The 17,861-nt window shown below is 39.3% G+C and overlaps 1 protein-coding gene across 5 annotated transcripts in view; it reads left to right on the top strand.

Annotated features, from left to right (window-relative positions):
• CLEC16A (C-type lectin domain containing 16A) overlaps positions 1–17,617 on the top strand; it is a 60,037-nt gene extending 42,420 nt beyond the window's left edge. Inside the window, exons 22-24 of one of the 5 annotated variants that reach the window (XM_063414845.1) lie at positions 2,857–3,003; positions 8,617–8,736; positions 12,498–17,617. In XM_063414845.1, coding sequence (XP_063270915.1) covers positions 2,857–3,003; positions 8,617–8,736; positions 12,498–12,838 — 608 coding nt within the window. In that variant the 3' untranslated portion in view covers positions 12,839–17,617. Of the gene's footprint in view, positions 1–2,856; positions 3,004–8,616; positions 8,737–11,426; positions 11,466–12,497 lie in introns of all 5 variants that reach the window. The other 4 variants (XM_063414844.1, XM_063414842.1, XM_063414839.1 and 1 more) reach the window with 4 other exon arrangements.
• The last annotated feature ends 244 nt before the right edge of the window (positions 17,618–17,861 follow it).

Below are 17,861 nucleotides of genomic sequence, written 5' to 3' on the forward strand. Positions count from 1 at the left end.
AGAATTATACTGTTTTCAAAGAAACCAGCAGATTTGATAGGGGCTCTGTGAACAAAGGTCTTCTATTGAAAATAAATAAATAATGACTTCCTCTTCAAGCAAACTCAAGAATTAGTTTCAAGTATCAGCTCTATTCTGAGATTTATATGTCCAGTGTGTCTTAAGGGAAATGTTAACGATTTCCAGCAAAAGGTACATCTAAATATTTTAACAAGTGTGGTTGCTTACCTACTAAGTAAATTTATTTTGAAAAGCAAAAGTAATCAATAGATTTCTCTTACTATTTTATCCATTGTTAATATCTTAGTAGATGATGGTAAGGTTTTGAGGGAAAAAAAGCAGGAAAAAACACTTCTTGTTAACATTAGCATGGCAAGAAAGCTATAATCATCTTCATTGTAAAGTCTTAAAAAATAATCCACAGCTTTGGAACCCTTTGTGTAGTATGAGCTAATATTTGTCATCATTAGATGAACCTTGTAACTGTCATTTTGCTTCCTGTAGCTGTGATTAATTCTGCTCACCTTTTCTTTGCAAGTATTTCCTGAAGGAGTTTCCTGATGAGAATATTTTTTCTTGGTCAGTAGTTTCCCAGTTACCGTATTATGAATGATTTAGACTTACCTTTTCTTCCTACCTAAATTAGTTTCCATGAACATGCTTAAAATCCTTCCTTTGCAGTTGTTTTGGGAGAGAAAATAGGTTGAGGTCATTTTGAAGCAAATGTTCCCATGTAAGGACATGAATCCATGAGTGCTGTTCTGCAGAAGCTTTGGGCTGGCAGTCCTGCTAAATCAGGCCAGCTTTCCCTGTGACAGTCCTGGGAGACCTTGTTTACTGTTTTCTACTGTTCTGGTGAGGGTGGAAGAGTTCTTCTCCCTGAAGTGCAAACTGTTTGTGGATATAGAACGCTTCAGATGGGTGCAGCTTTTACCAGCACTGCAAGGGAAGCTTAAATATCTCAATGTAAGCTCTTCTATACCAGTGGCTTTAGGAACTGTTCTTAATTTCATTCACATTACCAGTTGGCTTTGCCTCGCTTCTGTGGTTGCAAATCCACTGCTTATTCCTTGTTCCCCCATCCTAACTGGTATTTCAAACGATGAAGTGTGTATGAAAAATCTAATGTACATTTTCTGTGATTAAAAACTACAGCACTCAGGGCCCGTGATACATGTGGAAGTCCTTCACATTTGAGGTGGTTCAGGCTGTGGTCAACTTTTTGCAGACTGTCAGGCGTCACTGTGTGTAACCTCAGTTTAACTTACCTAAATGATTGTAGAAGATCGATGCGTTTGGTTTCTGAAATAAAATACGTGGATTTATTTACATTTATGGGATAATTAGCTCTTCACCTGCTATTTTGTTTTTCACTGAAAGAGAGATCTCTCCTGCCTTGGTGATTTAGTTCTTTCAAGTGGTGCTCATCTTGAACATAATGAATTGTATTTAACTTGGTGAAAATGACATTTAGATACGTATCTAAAACTATGCTGCAGTGCTACAGAAATTCAGATAGCATTGTGTTTCTGCAGGTGGTTTTGAGTCTAGTTCTTGGGTAATCATGGGAGGTAGAAGGTAGGAGGTGGGACTGCAGATCAAGTCAAATTATTAACAGGACTGATGTTTGTTAACTTCTGTGCTTTTTTCGCTGTGTTTTCACTTGTAGCACGGCCTGTCGGTGTGTTGCTGCTAACAGCATTTTCCTGACTTGTCATATCTATGTTTTAAAGCTTTCAGAGTTTCTTGTAACATATCCATTTAAACTGAGTTTTGAGTGGCTGCTTCCTGTATGGCACCAGCACATTCCCCATATGGAAGATTCTCTGAGAATCATCCATCCAGTGCCGTGGGAGATTCCTATATAAAAGGATAAAGAACTGTGTGGTGCATTTTCAGTCTTAGTTGATTGTCAGATACTTTCCCTTTCAGTGTTGACTGTGCAGTGAAGGCAGCAAGTATTGTTAGGTGTTTTATTGTCCACATTGTGGCTACTTTCAGTAATTCACAGGACTGCAAAAAAAACCTTCTGCATTAGTACTTTCCCATGGCAGAGGGAGGAGAGCTGCAGAAGCAGAAAACTTGTGTCCCTCACCTGACCTGCAGCCCATGGTGAAGAAAGACACTTCTTTTGCTGTAAGAAGTGCATCAACTTCTGGAAAGCTACTTGCTGTCAAAACCTGAAGGGGTAACTCTAGGTATGTAGTTATAGAAGGAGAAAGAAATGAATGCAAGGTGGCTAGGCAAGGAAAGGATGCTACACTGCAAAGAGTTTGAAGAAGTATTACAGTAGAAGCCAGAAGATGACTCATCTAAGAAGTGCTGTTAGACACTCTGTAGACCTTTCCAGTCTTCAGACTGGAAAAAGTTTAGTTTGTGATAGCCTGGATGAAATTCAATGCCAGCATTAGATGTGACTGATTAAAATTTTCTGAATTTATATCAAGTAAAAAAACATAGATCTTCTATCCAAGATGGTTTTTTGTTCACTTTTGACTTTATTTTCCTTACCATGTTAAGGTCTGTGAATATACTGACTATATCAAAAATTGAAGAGTTCTGATACGTTTTGACTGTTTGTGCAATCTCTAAGTTTTAAAATGCTTTGAATCCCTTTACTTCCTTATTCATTGATCAGCACGTGTATCCTGTTTTCAGTAAGGCACACTCAGATTTTCTCGTTTTCAAGATGAAGGTGGGGAAGGGCACATCCTCTGGGTCACTGCATGAGGTTGGCACCACCTTGATACAGATTTTGCCTTTTACCTTTCCCCAATTTGTTCAACAGCTTAACTCTTCCAGGATAGTATTTAACTTGTAAATTTAACGTGTAAACTTCACTGTCCTGTTTTGCAGGCTTTGCTGTTGCCCAGTGCATAAATCAGCACAATCCATCCCCGCTCTCGTCACCATCCCCTTCCAGTGGCAGTGGCAGTACAGGGCGCTGTGACTCAGTGACTGCAAGCTCGACATCCACTCCTTCTGCTGCACAGAGCCCAGCAGGTATCACTCACCACCCTCAGCCTAGGCACTAAGGGAGACAGAGCAGCTTATTGTAAAATTAAGTTATTGGATTAAAAGAGTAAGGCTTCATGGTTTTAGATCACCTAGTCAACTAAGCCAATTAAAAGTAAATTGTGGTGTAAATATCAGTGATCTCTTCAGCTTTCTGGAACTCTAAATAAATGGCTTCTTTCAATAGAGACTTTAAGTACTGGTGAAATAATGTCCTGCTTGTCCGACTTCTCTCCTAGCACAAACAGTTTAGAATGCTGAGGGGTTTTTTTGTTGGTGGTTTGTTTTAACTGAAGCATTGCTTTGAATAAATCTGTAGTGTAAACTGTTAGCTTTTCACCATAGTGGATAAGTTGATTTCCACATGAAGTATCTTTTTCTGAACTGGGTGACATTTGCTTTTGTGAGTTTATCTGGTACTCAAGTTAATTTGTAACAATGGGCCAAATACAAAGTATTTGAAAATAGTTATTTAGCATGTTAATATTGGAAAGTTTTTACAATAACACTCTAGCGGCTGAACACCTCCACATTTCAGGAGCTGTTTCATTGGTGCAGAAGAGGCTGCAGTATAAATAGACTGACAGTGTGACTTTCACAAATGTAGGTTGCATGTGTTTGCATTGGACAGTATATTTAGTGGGTATGCCTAAACTGGAACTTCTTGTTGCATTGTTCCTCCTTTTTATGCAGTAATTGTAGAGAATCTGTAATGATGTCTGTTCTGAGTGCAAATTGTGTGAGGCAAAGCCTCAGGCTGGAGGCTCAACAAGGAATCCCAAAGGATCCTGAAATGCTTTCATGCTAGAAGTTACCTACTCTACCTCATTTTGGTTATAGAACAATAGAGGTAGCTTGGTTCCCAAGACCTGTTCAAGCAAGCCCTCATTTTAATGGCCACTTCTACTGTTGGTCACTCCTTGACCTGGTTACCCTTTCTGAGACATGCCAGCTATTTTGCCTTCATTTGGAAGGCCCCTCTGTATCTGAAATTCATTGCAGTCCTACAGGAAATGGTGCAACCTTTGTTAGGTATTGAGTGTTCATAGGTTTCACTGAGCAGTGTCAGCAGATCAATGTGCATTATATGTTTAAAGTGAGTATCCCTGCAAGAAATACTGCTGGAAAGGGTAATGAAAGGCTGCTGATGAAGTTAATGAACAATAAATATGTAAAGCATTCTAGCATGCAGTCTCTAGATTAAAAAGCATCTGTTACCTTGAGAGACTAACATACAGTCAAAATAGTCCTGCTATATGTGTAATTTCAGAATAAAATTTGGAATGTTTTTCTATATACCATCTATTCCAAATTTTATTTTTTCTGTTGGCAAGTGATTGCTGTTCCTGTCTCTTCATGGCCCAGGTAATACGTGGTCATTGCTCAGAGAAGTGCTGTCATTCATCAGAACTCTCAGGCTGGATTGGCACTACATGAAAACATGAATTTGATGGCATGTTTCTCCTTAGCAGTGTAAAAAAGGTTCATGTACAGTGTCCTTTCCTGTACTTGAATCCTCTGTGGTCAGGAAGAGAAAGGCAACTACAGGTTCTTGCCAGTAGTGGCTAAGAAAAAACTGTGGGAAAGGAGATGAAAATAAGGACTCTGTATTGTTTTTGTAGGTATAAGCAATATGCTAGTTCACAGAAATATTAAGCAAGACTATACTTCATTTCAGACTGAGGTCTTTCAAGCACACATCTGGCTTCTATGAAAAAAATGCATAGATCCAGAACACATAATTACTCATCAAGTATAAAAAGGTAGTGAATTATTGAAGTATAATCACAGACTGTAGTTGACAAAATTACAGTCTACTTACACAGTATGCTGGCATTTATGTAACATAAAATTCTGTTTGTTTTTCCTGCATTTTGAAAAGCTTGGTGACAGGAGGCTGCTCATTGTTTTCAAAAAAAAAAAAAAAAGGCAACAATAAATCCCAAACTCTTCCATACCAAAAATAAAAATAATGAAAAAAAAAAAAACCAAAAGCAGAGGAAAAGTATTTTGAAATGCCTGGTTTCAGTTTGCACTTTACCATTTAGATTGCACGAACTGCCCACCTTGACCTTCATTGTGACTTAATCATAAAGTATGTGCAAAATGCCACGTGTCGTGCAGGAAAATTGTCTTTGGGTGTGCTTTGATTTTTTTTTTATGTGCTGCTTTAGCAAATGTAGCTGTGAGGATCCTCTTCTGTGCCCTACCACTGGGCACAGTCACCTTCAGCCAAAATAGAGGAAATGAACCTGACAATGGGCATCGACTACTTCAGCCGCACATCAGCTGCTGGCACTAACCTGCTCTAGGGATGACTTCTGAGCTCAGCTCCTGTATTTCCTTCTGCTCAGAGAGCAGTTACAAAGAGGAAGGCAGTGACTGTAGATGCATGAGCAGGTATTGTGTTGCAATAGGGTAACACACAGTTGGTACTGAGATGCATGTGGCTTAGGGATCTTGCTGGACCATATTTGCTCTGACCCTTAGGACCAAGAATCCCTGCCATGTATGTGGTTGTTCAAAGGACAATGATCAGTTCAGCCTTATATGTTGCTATTAGTGTTTCAAGTGTATTTGGTGCACAGTTGCAGCATATCTTACAGTTTAGTTTCTTTGGAAAAGAATCTCATTAATGCATGGATACTGTTCCTAAAATCAGACTAAAGCAGTAAGTGCCTCACTGTTCAAAGCTGCTGCCCTGGTCTGTCCCAAACTGTGTAGTGCAGTCTAGGCAATAATGAGCGAGTAATGGTTTAAAGCCTGTGGCTGAGTGTCTGGTGGCGTCTCAAGGTGCTTATTATAGACCAGTGGGAATTCTGAAATCCCTGGAGCTAGGTCTTTTGGGAGGTGTGAATGTAGGAAGGGTTTTTCCCAACCCCTGGAGCTCTGTTGACACTTTTTGCCATTACTCAGTTCAACAGTGTCATTTCTTCTTGGGATCAGTGTCTCTGCCTTAACTGATTGACCAGTTTACTGCGAGTTTGAATATTCTCCCTCTTGTAGTATTTACCTGTAATTGTGATCTGTAGTGGAAGCTTGCCAGGAGCGTGGCATGAAGGTGAGGGTCTGTTTGGCATGTGCAGGTAGCTGTTGTGTGTGTGGGGTTGTGCATGAACAGAACTCTGCTGGAGTAGGTGACAGTGCCATGAGCACAGGCTGTGTTACACCAGGTCACACTGACCACTCAGCTGGGATGTGCACACAATTGCTGGTATTCACCCACTTCTGTGTAAAGCAGTGGTTTTCCCTTTGTTTAACCACTTGAGGACAGTTGAAACTAAACTGCCTTACTCTGCTGCAAGCAGAAGAGGAGACTTGCATGATATGAAGTGGCTTCTTTGAGGAGGAAGTAACCAGTTGCTGATGAGCAGCAGACAGTTACAAAAATCTGTTTTATGTCCCAAGGTAGCACCTGAATGCTGCTGCAGTCTGTCATGTTTGACTCTATCTCATTTCCCATTCCATTTTGAACACACACACAAACTTGTAGGAGCTCTCTGCCCCTCCTTCCCTACTCGCCTGTTGATTCTGGCACCTGCTCAAGTTGTTGAGCATGAAGAGTACCCTGGGTTGTTCAGGAACTTCAGACAAGAAGGCCCGACTAGATAAAGGGGAGATGCCTATCTGGACTTCAAGGAAACTACTTTCCTCAAGGGCAACATCTTAAACCACACAGCTATTTATACTGTGAACTTGTGACTATAGTGTCCTAAGCTACAGTCTGTTAACAGAAAACTGGTCAGAGTTTGATGTATTTGAGGTGATACTTGTAAATCTTCACAGAGTTGTTTCAGGAAATAAGATTTGGAACATAGACATCATTTTTTACATAAAACAGTGATAGATGAGAACAAAATAAAGACATACTGCACGTTAAGAGAAAATAGGATATACAACATAGAGGGTATCTTGATAATTAAACAGCAAAAGACCTTTCAAAAATGTGTCACAGGAAAAAGTTATGTTGATTCAATATAAAAAAAATTGTTATCACTTGTACCTGCATCAAACAGTCACACAGTGTTGCATCAACTGCTTTGTCATGAGTGAAATAAACTCCTATGATTCCTGAGTTTATTGGCTGTCCTACCTAGTAGTTGTCACACTGCTTTGTGGCACAGATATTTTAAAGGCTAGCAACTTCCCTGTTGACAGTGTTCGGGGATGAAGCTTAGCCCTTTACAAGATTACTGTTCTTTAAAATTGAAAAAGCAGAAAATCATCCCTTAAAGAAAGCAGAATGCTTAGAAAGACAGAAAAATCAGTATCAGGTTCTGCAAGTGCTGCTATCAGGTTGGTTTTTTCTTTGTATTTACATGACTTTTTTTTTAATTATCATGTGCCTTTGAAATGGTGCTGTGCATAAGGTAGAAATGTTCTCTTGTCAGATTTTAGTCATCAAGTTTCAGAGCTTAGAATACAGTCATGTCTTGGCTACCCTTGCTGGAACTGTGCACTTCTTTAAAGTGCTTATTTTCATATATGCCAAGGATTAGATATAGAAGCTCTCTTACTGTAAGTTAGCATTCTTCCAGAATTATGAATACGTTAATGTCATCTGTTCTGTATTTTATTACTTTTTAAGCTGTCTTAACTTTTAAAAAGCAATTGGCTTCAGTACTTAAGAAAATGTTTACATCAGAGCAATAGATAATGAGGACTTCACAAGGCACTGATCTGTGCCAGTTAAGCTGTATTTTATGTTTCTGGCAGGTATTGATGATAAAAGATCTAAAATAAGTACTAAGAGCTGTCCCTTGTTGCAGAGAACATATATTGGATTCCAGTCTGTAAAATTAAATTTCCATTCCAAGGAGAGGATGATTAATCAAGCATGGAGAGTTTATAAGAGCAGTGCCTGCCTTCCTGTTGAAACCATCTCTGTCTCTTCCCTCTATAATCAGTAATGTAAATGTGGTTTGACCTCCTGTTCTATGATGCTCTAGTAATTTTCTGAGTAGGTGAGGAAGTACTTTTGTTCTTAGAAAGTTTCTTTTCTAGGAACTTTCTATGCACCAAGCATCATCATCTGAACTGCTGTTATCTTTTCAAACCCTGTGTTTGGCTTTATCATAAACCAAACATAAATGCTGCTGTCGGGTATGAAATAGTAGGGCTGAAGGGTCTGAAGTGTTGTCACCTGCACAGTACTGCACTACATATAATTCATGGCCAGCGAAAGGAGAATAATTCTGTGTCACCAGAACTTGTGATAAATAAGGAAGATAAAAGCTTCTCTCAAATTTCTAACGCAGGTGAGTAGATTGTAATGCAGATGAATACCTGCCAGCCCTCCTTGGTGTAAGTGCTGTTGGTATTGCCAGACATAGCCCAAATAGGAAGCAAAAAATGGAATTCATATAAACTCATTTATTTCTAAAGAATTAATACTTCCAGCTTCAGAAGTATTTCCCAAACATAGAAGGCTCTTGGTGTTGTGTCAAATTGTATTCAAGATACCAGCAGTTACAGGTGTGTCCTTGTCACTTATTCTTGTTGCTGCTCTAACATTTCTCCTTTGTCTCCATTCCAGTTTCCCTCCCCTGTGTCATTGTTCAAGCCTGTGTATGATTTCTGGCTGTGTTTCCCTCTAGTAAGGTCTGGCAGGAAAGGACGCCGGCGGGTGTTTAGTCTGTCGGAGGCTGACAGTCACGGCGGACACTGGGTTTAGGCCTTCCAGCAGCAGCTGCAGCAGAAACTCCCGCCATACCCACTCAGGCAGGTTCCTCCATAAGCTTCACAAGCCCATAACAATCAGTAGAACATATTTGCTTTCCATGCTGACAGCAATGACAGTGAGGTAGGAAACCGAAGAAAGCATCGTGATACTTATCTGCGTTTTGTGTTGGGAGAACTGTACAGCAATGGTGAGGTGTTTCTGAAAGCCTTGTCTGCAGCTTCTCTCGTGGCTGTGGGCCTCTTGCCAAGGGTGGACATTGTGCTATCGAGCCTCCAGCTTCAAAGCAGCCATGTCTTCATTTGCACAGGGCAGCCCTGGCTGTAGTGAAATTTAGGAAGCACAGGCACCTGAATGGACTGTAATGCAGGTCCTTGGCCAGCAGCAAGAAATCTGTTTATAGCACAGGTCAAATGGACAGGCATTCAGCGTAAGACTGCCCCTGGACTCTGATGGCACAACCTTAATGTTTCTGTGATCCTCAGAATTCTGGCAGATGACTTTATGGACTGTTTGCCCTCACCTGAGGAGGGGGAGCAGGTGCAAAAAATATGGAAATACGTTCCGAATGACCGTTGTTATATAATCTCTTTTAACTTCTATCTAATTAAGTTCTTTTTGTTTGTTACTATCATGGCATGAAGATACTTTACTCTAATACTATACAGATACCGTTTTTCATCTTTGTACATTTAATTTGCAACTTTTGCTTAATGTCTTGTAATTTGTATTTTTGTTATCCTTTCATAGTGTGTTTCTGTACAGCTTAGGACACTTCTCTGTGGGTGATATTCATTCTTTCCATTTTCCGTTCCTTTCTACCTTGTTTCACAATAACCCCTCTTGTCATAAGTAAATATAACAAGTTGAGTGTTTCAGTTGGGATTGTTTGCTGTAATGATAATCTTTGCAGCATTAAAGAAGTGCTGATATACATGTAAGGCTGTTGAAGGTTCTGCATCCAAAGAGAGCTAATAATACTCCAAGATTTGCTAAATTACCCCTTGTTTTCAACAAGTACAATAAGTTTGGAGGTATGGAAGGCTGTTAGAACTTTGTTAGAACTCAGTGTTAAAATCAGAACCATTTTAAGAAACTGATTTCACTCTCCCTGGTTTTGTTGCCAATCTAGCACATATTTTGTGTCAGAACACTCATGCTTAAATACATGGAGGCTGGGGAGAGGTAAATAGAAATGCTGTTTTCTAGTATCTCAGTGACTGGTGGTTTTATCCAGGGAAAAATTACAATTTTTTTTTCTTTGTATCCAGAAGTCGAGCTGGAACAAAATGTTGGGAATTCAGGTTTTTTGAAAGCCACTTAGTGTTTTTATATGTAGTATAAAGGGAAGTTCCAGATAATAAGTAGAGAAATTAATCTATAAACATGCCAGGCACGTGAAACTCTTTAGAAGCAAGAGCTTGGTACCTGCTTAAAGACAGACATTCTTGTGAGCTCTAGACCACGTTCAGGGCTCTCCCTCCTCCGCCCCTGTGTGTGCTGGGATTTCCTTTCTGCTCACTTTGGCAGTAGTGCCACCCTGGGTTGCAGCAATCGGCCACTGTTCCCTGAAATTCAGTGCCACAGTGATGGAAGGGAGGTGGCAGTGACCAAGGACATCCTGAGGGGAGAGAGACTGCCTTCCAGCAGTAGTGAATAAAAGAGGAGAGCTCTGGTCTTGTATTCTCTACAAATGCTGCCACTAAAATACTGGGCAGTATATTCTGTATACAGTTTTTGATATTTTTATCTTTCTTCTTAATGTTTTTTGAGACTTCTGTGTAGAAAGTTTGGACTTGTTAACTCCAGTTACTTTTTTTTATGAAGACTTTCTTCAAATACTTTTTATTTGTGGCATTAAGAAAGGGAGTCACTTTAGCATTAACCTAGAACCTACCTGGAAGGATCTGGGGACAATCCAGCATAACAACAGAATGTGTATACCTTTCATTATTTCAGTAAATGTAAATATTAAGAAAATACATTTATATTCTGTTGGGAGAGGGGAAGGAATGATTTAAGAAATGAAGTGCAGATTCAGAAGTTAAATAGAACTGTAATAAAAATGTGTTGTGTACAAAATTCTGAACAGAATGCCATTGATTGATAATACTTTACCTACCAGAATGCCTCAGGTTTCTGAATCCTGAATTTGGGTGACTATTTATGCTAAAGTATAACTAAGATTTAAAATTTATCTTGGCAAAGATACCCTTTTAAGATTTTATGGATTCAAAAAGCAGAAACTCCCTGTTCCATGCATACTGAAATGCTAGTGTTTAGCTTGGAATTCAGGGAAATGAGCCTGTATTTCATTGTTTTAGCAGTTCATTTTCCGTGTGATTCTTGCATCACTTCCTCTGCTATCAGTTGTTACATTCTCTCTAAAGCTTCTTGACAGATTAAAAGAATCTGTGGGGTTACTTTGCATCTATCCTTATAGTTCAGATATAACCACTGATGTCTCTTTTATTTAAAAGTAGACTTTTTACCACCTATAAATCTTGTTTTTATCAAAGCAAGAAGCTTTAGCCACCAATTCAGCAAAAAGTATGCGTGAGTGGTTTCTGAAGTGAGAATACACCATTGTTTGGGTTATCTTAGCAGGAAGGCAAAAAAAAGCCAATAATTTTAGTGTTACCCACTGATACCCATTCCATTCTCTACTTTGTTTTCTTTTTTTTTCTTTTTTTTTCTTTGTCTTATGTTCATGCTTTCTGTTCTTTTCCAGGACTAATTGGAATCATATTGAAACGGAAATATTTTTAAGGTCACTGTGTATTAAAACCATAACTTAATTCTTAGCTTCTGTATTCACTACACTGCCTTGTAAGCTTTTCTGCAGATACCTGTACACTTGAACACATGCTGTTTCTTACAAAAGCTTTAAAACTGGTTTGTCTTGAAGCTGGATACCTGTTATTTTAATGGCATATATTATTGTAGTCAGAAAAAAAAAAACCAACTGACTTTTCTGGGCGTACTTGATCATCTAATGCTGAATCGCCTCATCCCCTCCATTCCCCCTCCATCCTGAGCCAAATGAACAGATTGCTTGGCAGTTCACTAGGATTTTTAGGTGGAAAGGACAGTACAAATAGCTATTAATGTTGGAGGGTTTTTCCATAATGTGGGAAGGTGCAGTAGCATATCAGTTTTCTGTAGCATTTATGCTTATTCCCAATTTTATCAGTGTTGGATGCTCCATGCTTAGGAGGACAGAACCCCCATGTCTCACACGGCTGTGTAAAACAGTGCTGCAGTGAGGACATTCCCCTGCTTCCTCTTCTGCCATAATTTCTGCTTTCCGTGGTTGAGGTGTTGCTTAAAGCGAATCTGGAGGATGAATTGAGAGAATGACTTCCAAATTTTTGTAAGAAACAGGCCACCTTTTGTGAAAGCTGGCTGTAGAGTGGTTCTTCTGTTTTTTCTTCTATTTCTAAAGATCTTCCTGATATGGGGTAGTGGTTCATTTTAGTTCATACTAAATACTGGAGAGGTTTTCTTTCCCTCTACTTCCTCTCTCTAAGAATATTTCTACTATTGCTACATATTCTGATACTAAATGTATATAATTATCTGGTTCCTAATTGGACAGTATCCTGCCAGCATTTTTGGTTATGCCTTTATAATATTTTGGTGTATTTCTAATTACTAAAATGTGGGTGTGTAAGCACGGTGCTTCACAGAACGGTATTTTCCACTCAGTTACTCTTGAACACTCAGGAATAGTAGTGTGTTGTTAGGCTTAATGTGCATACTGACTTGAATATTGATTGTTCTTGGTGTTTTCTTTTCCCAGATGATGCTTCAGCTCCAGAGCAGCCTCTGATGGCCGGTTCCGCTCACACGATATTGACTGATGAAACTCTTGCAGCTGCTTCAAAGTGCAGCAAAACTGCTGTAAAGACCAGTGACATGGAAACAGCCAACCTGTCTCCCAGCCTGATTCCTGCCCAGCAGCCCACGATTTCCCTGCTCACAGATGACAACACGGACACGCTGAGCGTGGAGTCGCTCACGCTGGTGCCGCCGGTGGACCCACAGAGCATTCGGACATTCAGCTCTGTCCCTCAGGCCTCTCTGCAGCCTGGAGGTGAAGCTGACAAGGTGAAAGAGGTGGAGGAGGAATGTTCTGACTAAAGCCACCATGCAGACTGTAATAAACAGTGAAGGAAGTGCAACCAAATTGTGATTTATTTTTTCTCTGGGAGTGCAAACACTTCTGGAGGCCTGAGAGGCCTCAGGTCCACATGAAGGGACCAACTGGTGACAGAGAATGTCAGCAGCTTTTAGAGCCAACTTTGGATACTCAGCATATCTGAACTGGAAAAGAGAGAAGAAACCCAAACTTTTGAATCTGGATCGGTTCTTTCCTACCAGTTTCTGTTATACAAGAACATGAACGTGTTTCAGAGGACCTACTGTCTTTCTAATAGGAACTAATTAATTGTAAAAGGTCTACAGTGTTATGGCAAAGTGAAGGGATTTTTGGACACCCAGAATCACAGTACTGCATTACGTCTCTGAAACGAGAGACATGCCATTGACCAGAAAAAATGATATATTGTAGGACAGAGGTAAAACTTCCATTTGAGTCAGGGTGTGTTTTTTCAGTTTGGTGTTTGGTTTGGGGTTTTTTTGTGGAGGAGGGGTTTTGGGCTTTTATTTGGGGTTTTTTTTTGGTTGGTTGTTTTTGGTTTTTAATCCTGATTATGTTCATCTTTGGAGGTCTGCACAATATCAGCAGGCTTGGCCACATTCAGTATTGTCTTTGTAGGACTCCAGACTTATAGAAAAATACTATATTTTCCATATGTTAATATTTATTTCAAGGTTTGATTCAAAGTTAAAATACAATGCTTGTTCAAATTAACATAAGGGATTTTTGAGACTACTTTAGTCTTTGCTTAGCTGCCTAGAGAGGAATGTAAAATATTTTAAAAGATTGCTATAGCTTGTTTGTTCACTTCTGACAGTCAAATTGCTACACATCTGAGGAATGGTGAGATCCCTGCAACTGAAAGACAACTTCAAGAAGCAGACAGAAGCAGTTTTAAGAGGTTTTTCAAAGTTTTCATAGTTATTTAGGAAGAAGGTCACTGTATCTAACTGATAATTCCTCTGCAAGTCTGATCTTGAAAGGTATTGTGTAATTTTTTTTCCCTTTCTGGGATAGTATTCCAGTTAAACAGCATTGCTTCATAAAAGTGGTTCTGAGTTAACATTACTTCCTAGATCCTGACACCAGGTTGACAGAAAAGGTCAAGATGTTGATTAAAATCGTTAGGAATGTTCTTTGCTAATTTGATATGTAATTAACATGAAAGGAGTTTAAGATTTTTCATCAGTTTCCAAGTAAGTTAATTTAAATTAATAGTAAAAGTAGCAGGTTGTTATTGCTGGTCTGTTCATAACACTGAGTTGGCAGTTCCTCAGAGGACTGCTGTTCACTTGGTACTGATTTCAGACACCACTGCAATCTGTTTCCTCATTCTGTCTCTACTGGCACTGAGTTCTTACCAAACAGGTGAATTTGCAAAGTTTTTACCCACTTCCCAGTGCTTGTTGTACCAAGGGAATACTTGAAGTGATTTTTCAGTGGTTTATATATATCTGTAAAAGAGATTGACAGGTACCACTTTTCTCACTTTTTGTCCTCTCCTTCAAATAATAATTGAATCTTTGCCACCTGGGTATATGAGGTCTCTGCTACTGAACACCAGTATTTTTTTCCCCTTATTAATTTTTTCATGAAGTTTTGAGTTATAATTTTCTGTGACTTCTACTTTCTCTCAATTTGAATTAACTGATACTCTGACCGTTCCAGAGTGGCCCAAACTCTAAATGAACTCAAGAGTAAGGTGTCCTCAGCACTGCAGTGGATTTTGTATGAAAGTCTGGCTTTACTGGAATGAGAGCCTACTTTTTGGGTTTTTTGGTGTCATGCTTAAGATGAATTTGCACTCATGCAGTCACTGTTGCAGCTAATGTGCATGTACCTGTACGAGCCAAGACTTCAGGAGCAATGTGGGTGCAAGGACCACATGAACCTTTATTAGCTGAACTGACCGCAGTCTACACTTTCTCTAAAATGTTGCAGCATTACACTGTAGTCTCAGTAATATTCTGAGGACCATTATAAAAAACGCCTCACTTTATTTAAAAGCATTTTATGTTAGTTATTAAGCTGAAATTTGTGACCTAGATTACACAAAATACCAGTGTGCAGGCTGAGTTCCCTTAAATAGAATCCATTTTAGACTAGAAAACCTTGATCTGTATTTATCTCATTTTAATTTCAGTTCCAGCAAGATTAGACCCATGCACAAGGGGTCTCTTCAATGCATGTGCATAATCTCACCCCTGAGCTGCACTGCACAAGGAATGGGGCAAAGGGGAAGAAAGGTGACTTTGTGCTTTTAATTACTTTTGAGTGGTGTTTAAATCTCATGATCACTTGTCTAGTGAGAGCTTCACAGGAAATGACTGGCATAGATACTATTGTTAGGGAAATAAAGAATAGGTCTGCTGTTCATTTGCCCCAGCCCCCTCTGGGGGAAAAACCTGTCTGAGATCCAACCTAAACCTGGCCCGACTCAGGAACAGCCATTTCCTAATGAAGCAGTAAGGTGTGAGTGGCTATAATTTCCACACTGCAGGTATCTTGGATTGATTACTTCAGGTAATCCAGGAATTCACAAATTGCCCTGGAATTAAGTGTTGTTTCACTAGCAGTAAAATCAACTTTGTTTGAAGACACAGGTAAGCTATCAGACAAGCAGGTCAAACTGTGTGTAAGGATGAAGCCAGTTCTAAGAGCAAACACTTCACTGACGTGCTGCTGTTGCTCTGGTGTAATCAGTCACTTCACTGGGGAGACAGGGGGCTGCAGGATGGCCTGAGGAGCAGTGGCACTGACCACCAGGGAGTGGCAGTCAGAAAACCCCCACCAACCTAAACATCCTGCTCTTGTCTCCACTAACCAGCTGAAGGTAAACTGTATTTAAAAGAGCATTGCCCAGGCAGGCAGCTGCTATCCGGGAAAATAAATGGTTTAGTCCTGTAGTTGGATCAGAGATCTGCAGAGACATCAGCTGGGGGCAGGGAGATCGAGGCCCTTTGCCTGCAAGGTAATGAGTCTCCTTCTTTCAGACAGCCTAATGTAGCCATCTAAATACATGTTGAAAATTCTCTTCTTAACTGCTGCTGTCCTTCTTCTTGAACGAGTTTTTTGGTGTCTGTGGTTCACCACCACTGCCCTCCCCTAGGATATCACTCACCTGGCCACTGCTCTTCTATTATCTAGCAGTCTTTGGAGAAGTTCTCCTGTGCTTGCCTGCTGTGTTTCTCTTGACCTTTCCCAACATTTGCAGCATGAATTAGAAACAAATAGAATAGCTCTTCCCATGTCCCGTTGGATTCTGAAAAGCAGAGGGTGATCCCTGCAGGGCTTGCTAGGGTGGGATGTTTATAGGGGTTGGGAGGGGAGTCGTGCTTGGGGGTTTTTCTGCTGCTCAGGACTTGAGCAGCAACAAAGACATAGGAGATGCAGTTCTTGACTGAGTCTCAAACAGAGGGTTCTTTCATATGGAAACATATTTTTATATTACATTTGTACAGAATTTTCCCTATTTTGATCTCCCAACATTTTTAGATTTGCACGTGGCTCAGATTTGATTTCTTTTGCAGGGTGTTATAAAATATATATTTTGTGTTTGTTAATGTATTATAATTGTAAAACTAAATTTTGATTGTCTAATAAATGTGCACTGTGGTGGTATCTGATTTATTGTTTTGCTAACTTGAATTCATTGGTTCTTAATATGAAAAGGAAAAACTTGTCATTGTTGGGACTGTCTTGTTAGCATAAATGAATGCGTGGAGTGCATTTATTTTAAAAGTAACTAAAAATGGCTTCAGCAGGTAATGACTAAGAATAGTTGATAACAAAAGATAAAGTCCAGACTAGTTCACATGATGCTTTTAAGATCATAATCTGAAGATTCATGAGATTTTTTTTATCTTGTTTCCCATTACTTTTGGTTATTGATACTCATACTAAAATGAGTTTGACAGAGTAATTGCAATCTGGTCACTTCAGTATGGAGGAGAAGATCTGAGGGTTACTGTTTGGGTGTATGTAAAGACTAATTGTGGCAGAAGTATTTAAAATGAACATGAAGATAATTTTTTTTAAGATTGAGAATAGATTAAATTGTGCAAATTTATAGACAGTTACAGTATCTAGGAGCTTTGTTTTGCCCAGGAACAGCACTGAATATACATTATCACAACTTGAGTAAACCCTCTGGAAGCATTATACACTTTAAAAGGTAACTTTAGGCATCTCTACCTGTGACTAGCTCTGTATTTTTGTTGCGAACTTTTTCCTTTGTTTTTAGCTGTTTTGTAAGTTTGATTGATTGATTTTAGTGCAAAGAGGGAGAAATGTATTTTTCTAGAAGAATGAATGTACCTGGAATTTAAGCACTACAAAAAGCATTTAATGAACATGGACTGTCCTATGAAATATATTTCAGTAAAGTTGTCTGAAATGTAGTTCATTTGAAAAAAAAACAGTCCTGAACATGCACTTACATTTATGTGGAAAAAAGCCCAAACATGGTGTGAATTGAATTCTGAAATGTCTTTCTACGGGCAATAAGTATTAATTATTTAATGTAAGTTATGTTAGACATTTGGAGTAAATGTGATATGTTAATTTAAAGAACAATGTAACTAAGTGTCTGGGAAGAGTGGAATTAGAAACTATTGGTGTATGTTTCTGAAATCCAGACTTCTGAGTCTGTATTTGCTGGCATTGATAATTTGTCGTGGCTGTTGAAAACCTGGACAAGAGCAAGGAATAGACCTTTCTTTGTAAATGGAACTTGGCAATAAAAATGGTTACTAAGAAAACTTCCTTCCCTTTCATGCTCTGTTGCTGCATTGATGCACAAGGACATGCAAAAGCAGTGACAGGCAAAATTTGTAGAACCTTGCTTTTATTTAGAAGAATGTTGTGACTGTTAGGCATTTTCATCTTTAAGCCAGGGTAATTTGCACTGTGTATGCATGAAAGACACAGCAGGAGAGGGAGCAGAAACAAGCCTGGAAGGGTGATGGAAAGTAGATCAGACCAAGGGTTAAGAGGGGCTGGGCA

Source organism: Prinia subflava, chromosome 17 (assembly GCF_021018805.1).
Source record: "Prinia subflava isolate CZ2003 ecotype Zambia chromosome 17, Cam_Psub_1.2, whole genome shotgun sequence".
In the NCBI taxonomy this organism is placed as follows: domain Eukaryota; kingdom Metazoa; phylum Chordata; class Aves; order Passeriformes; family Cisticolidae; genus Prinia; species Prinia subflava.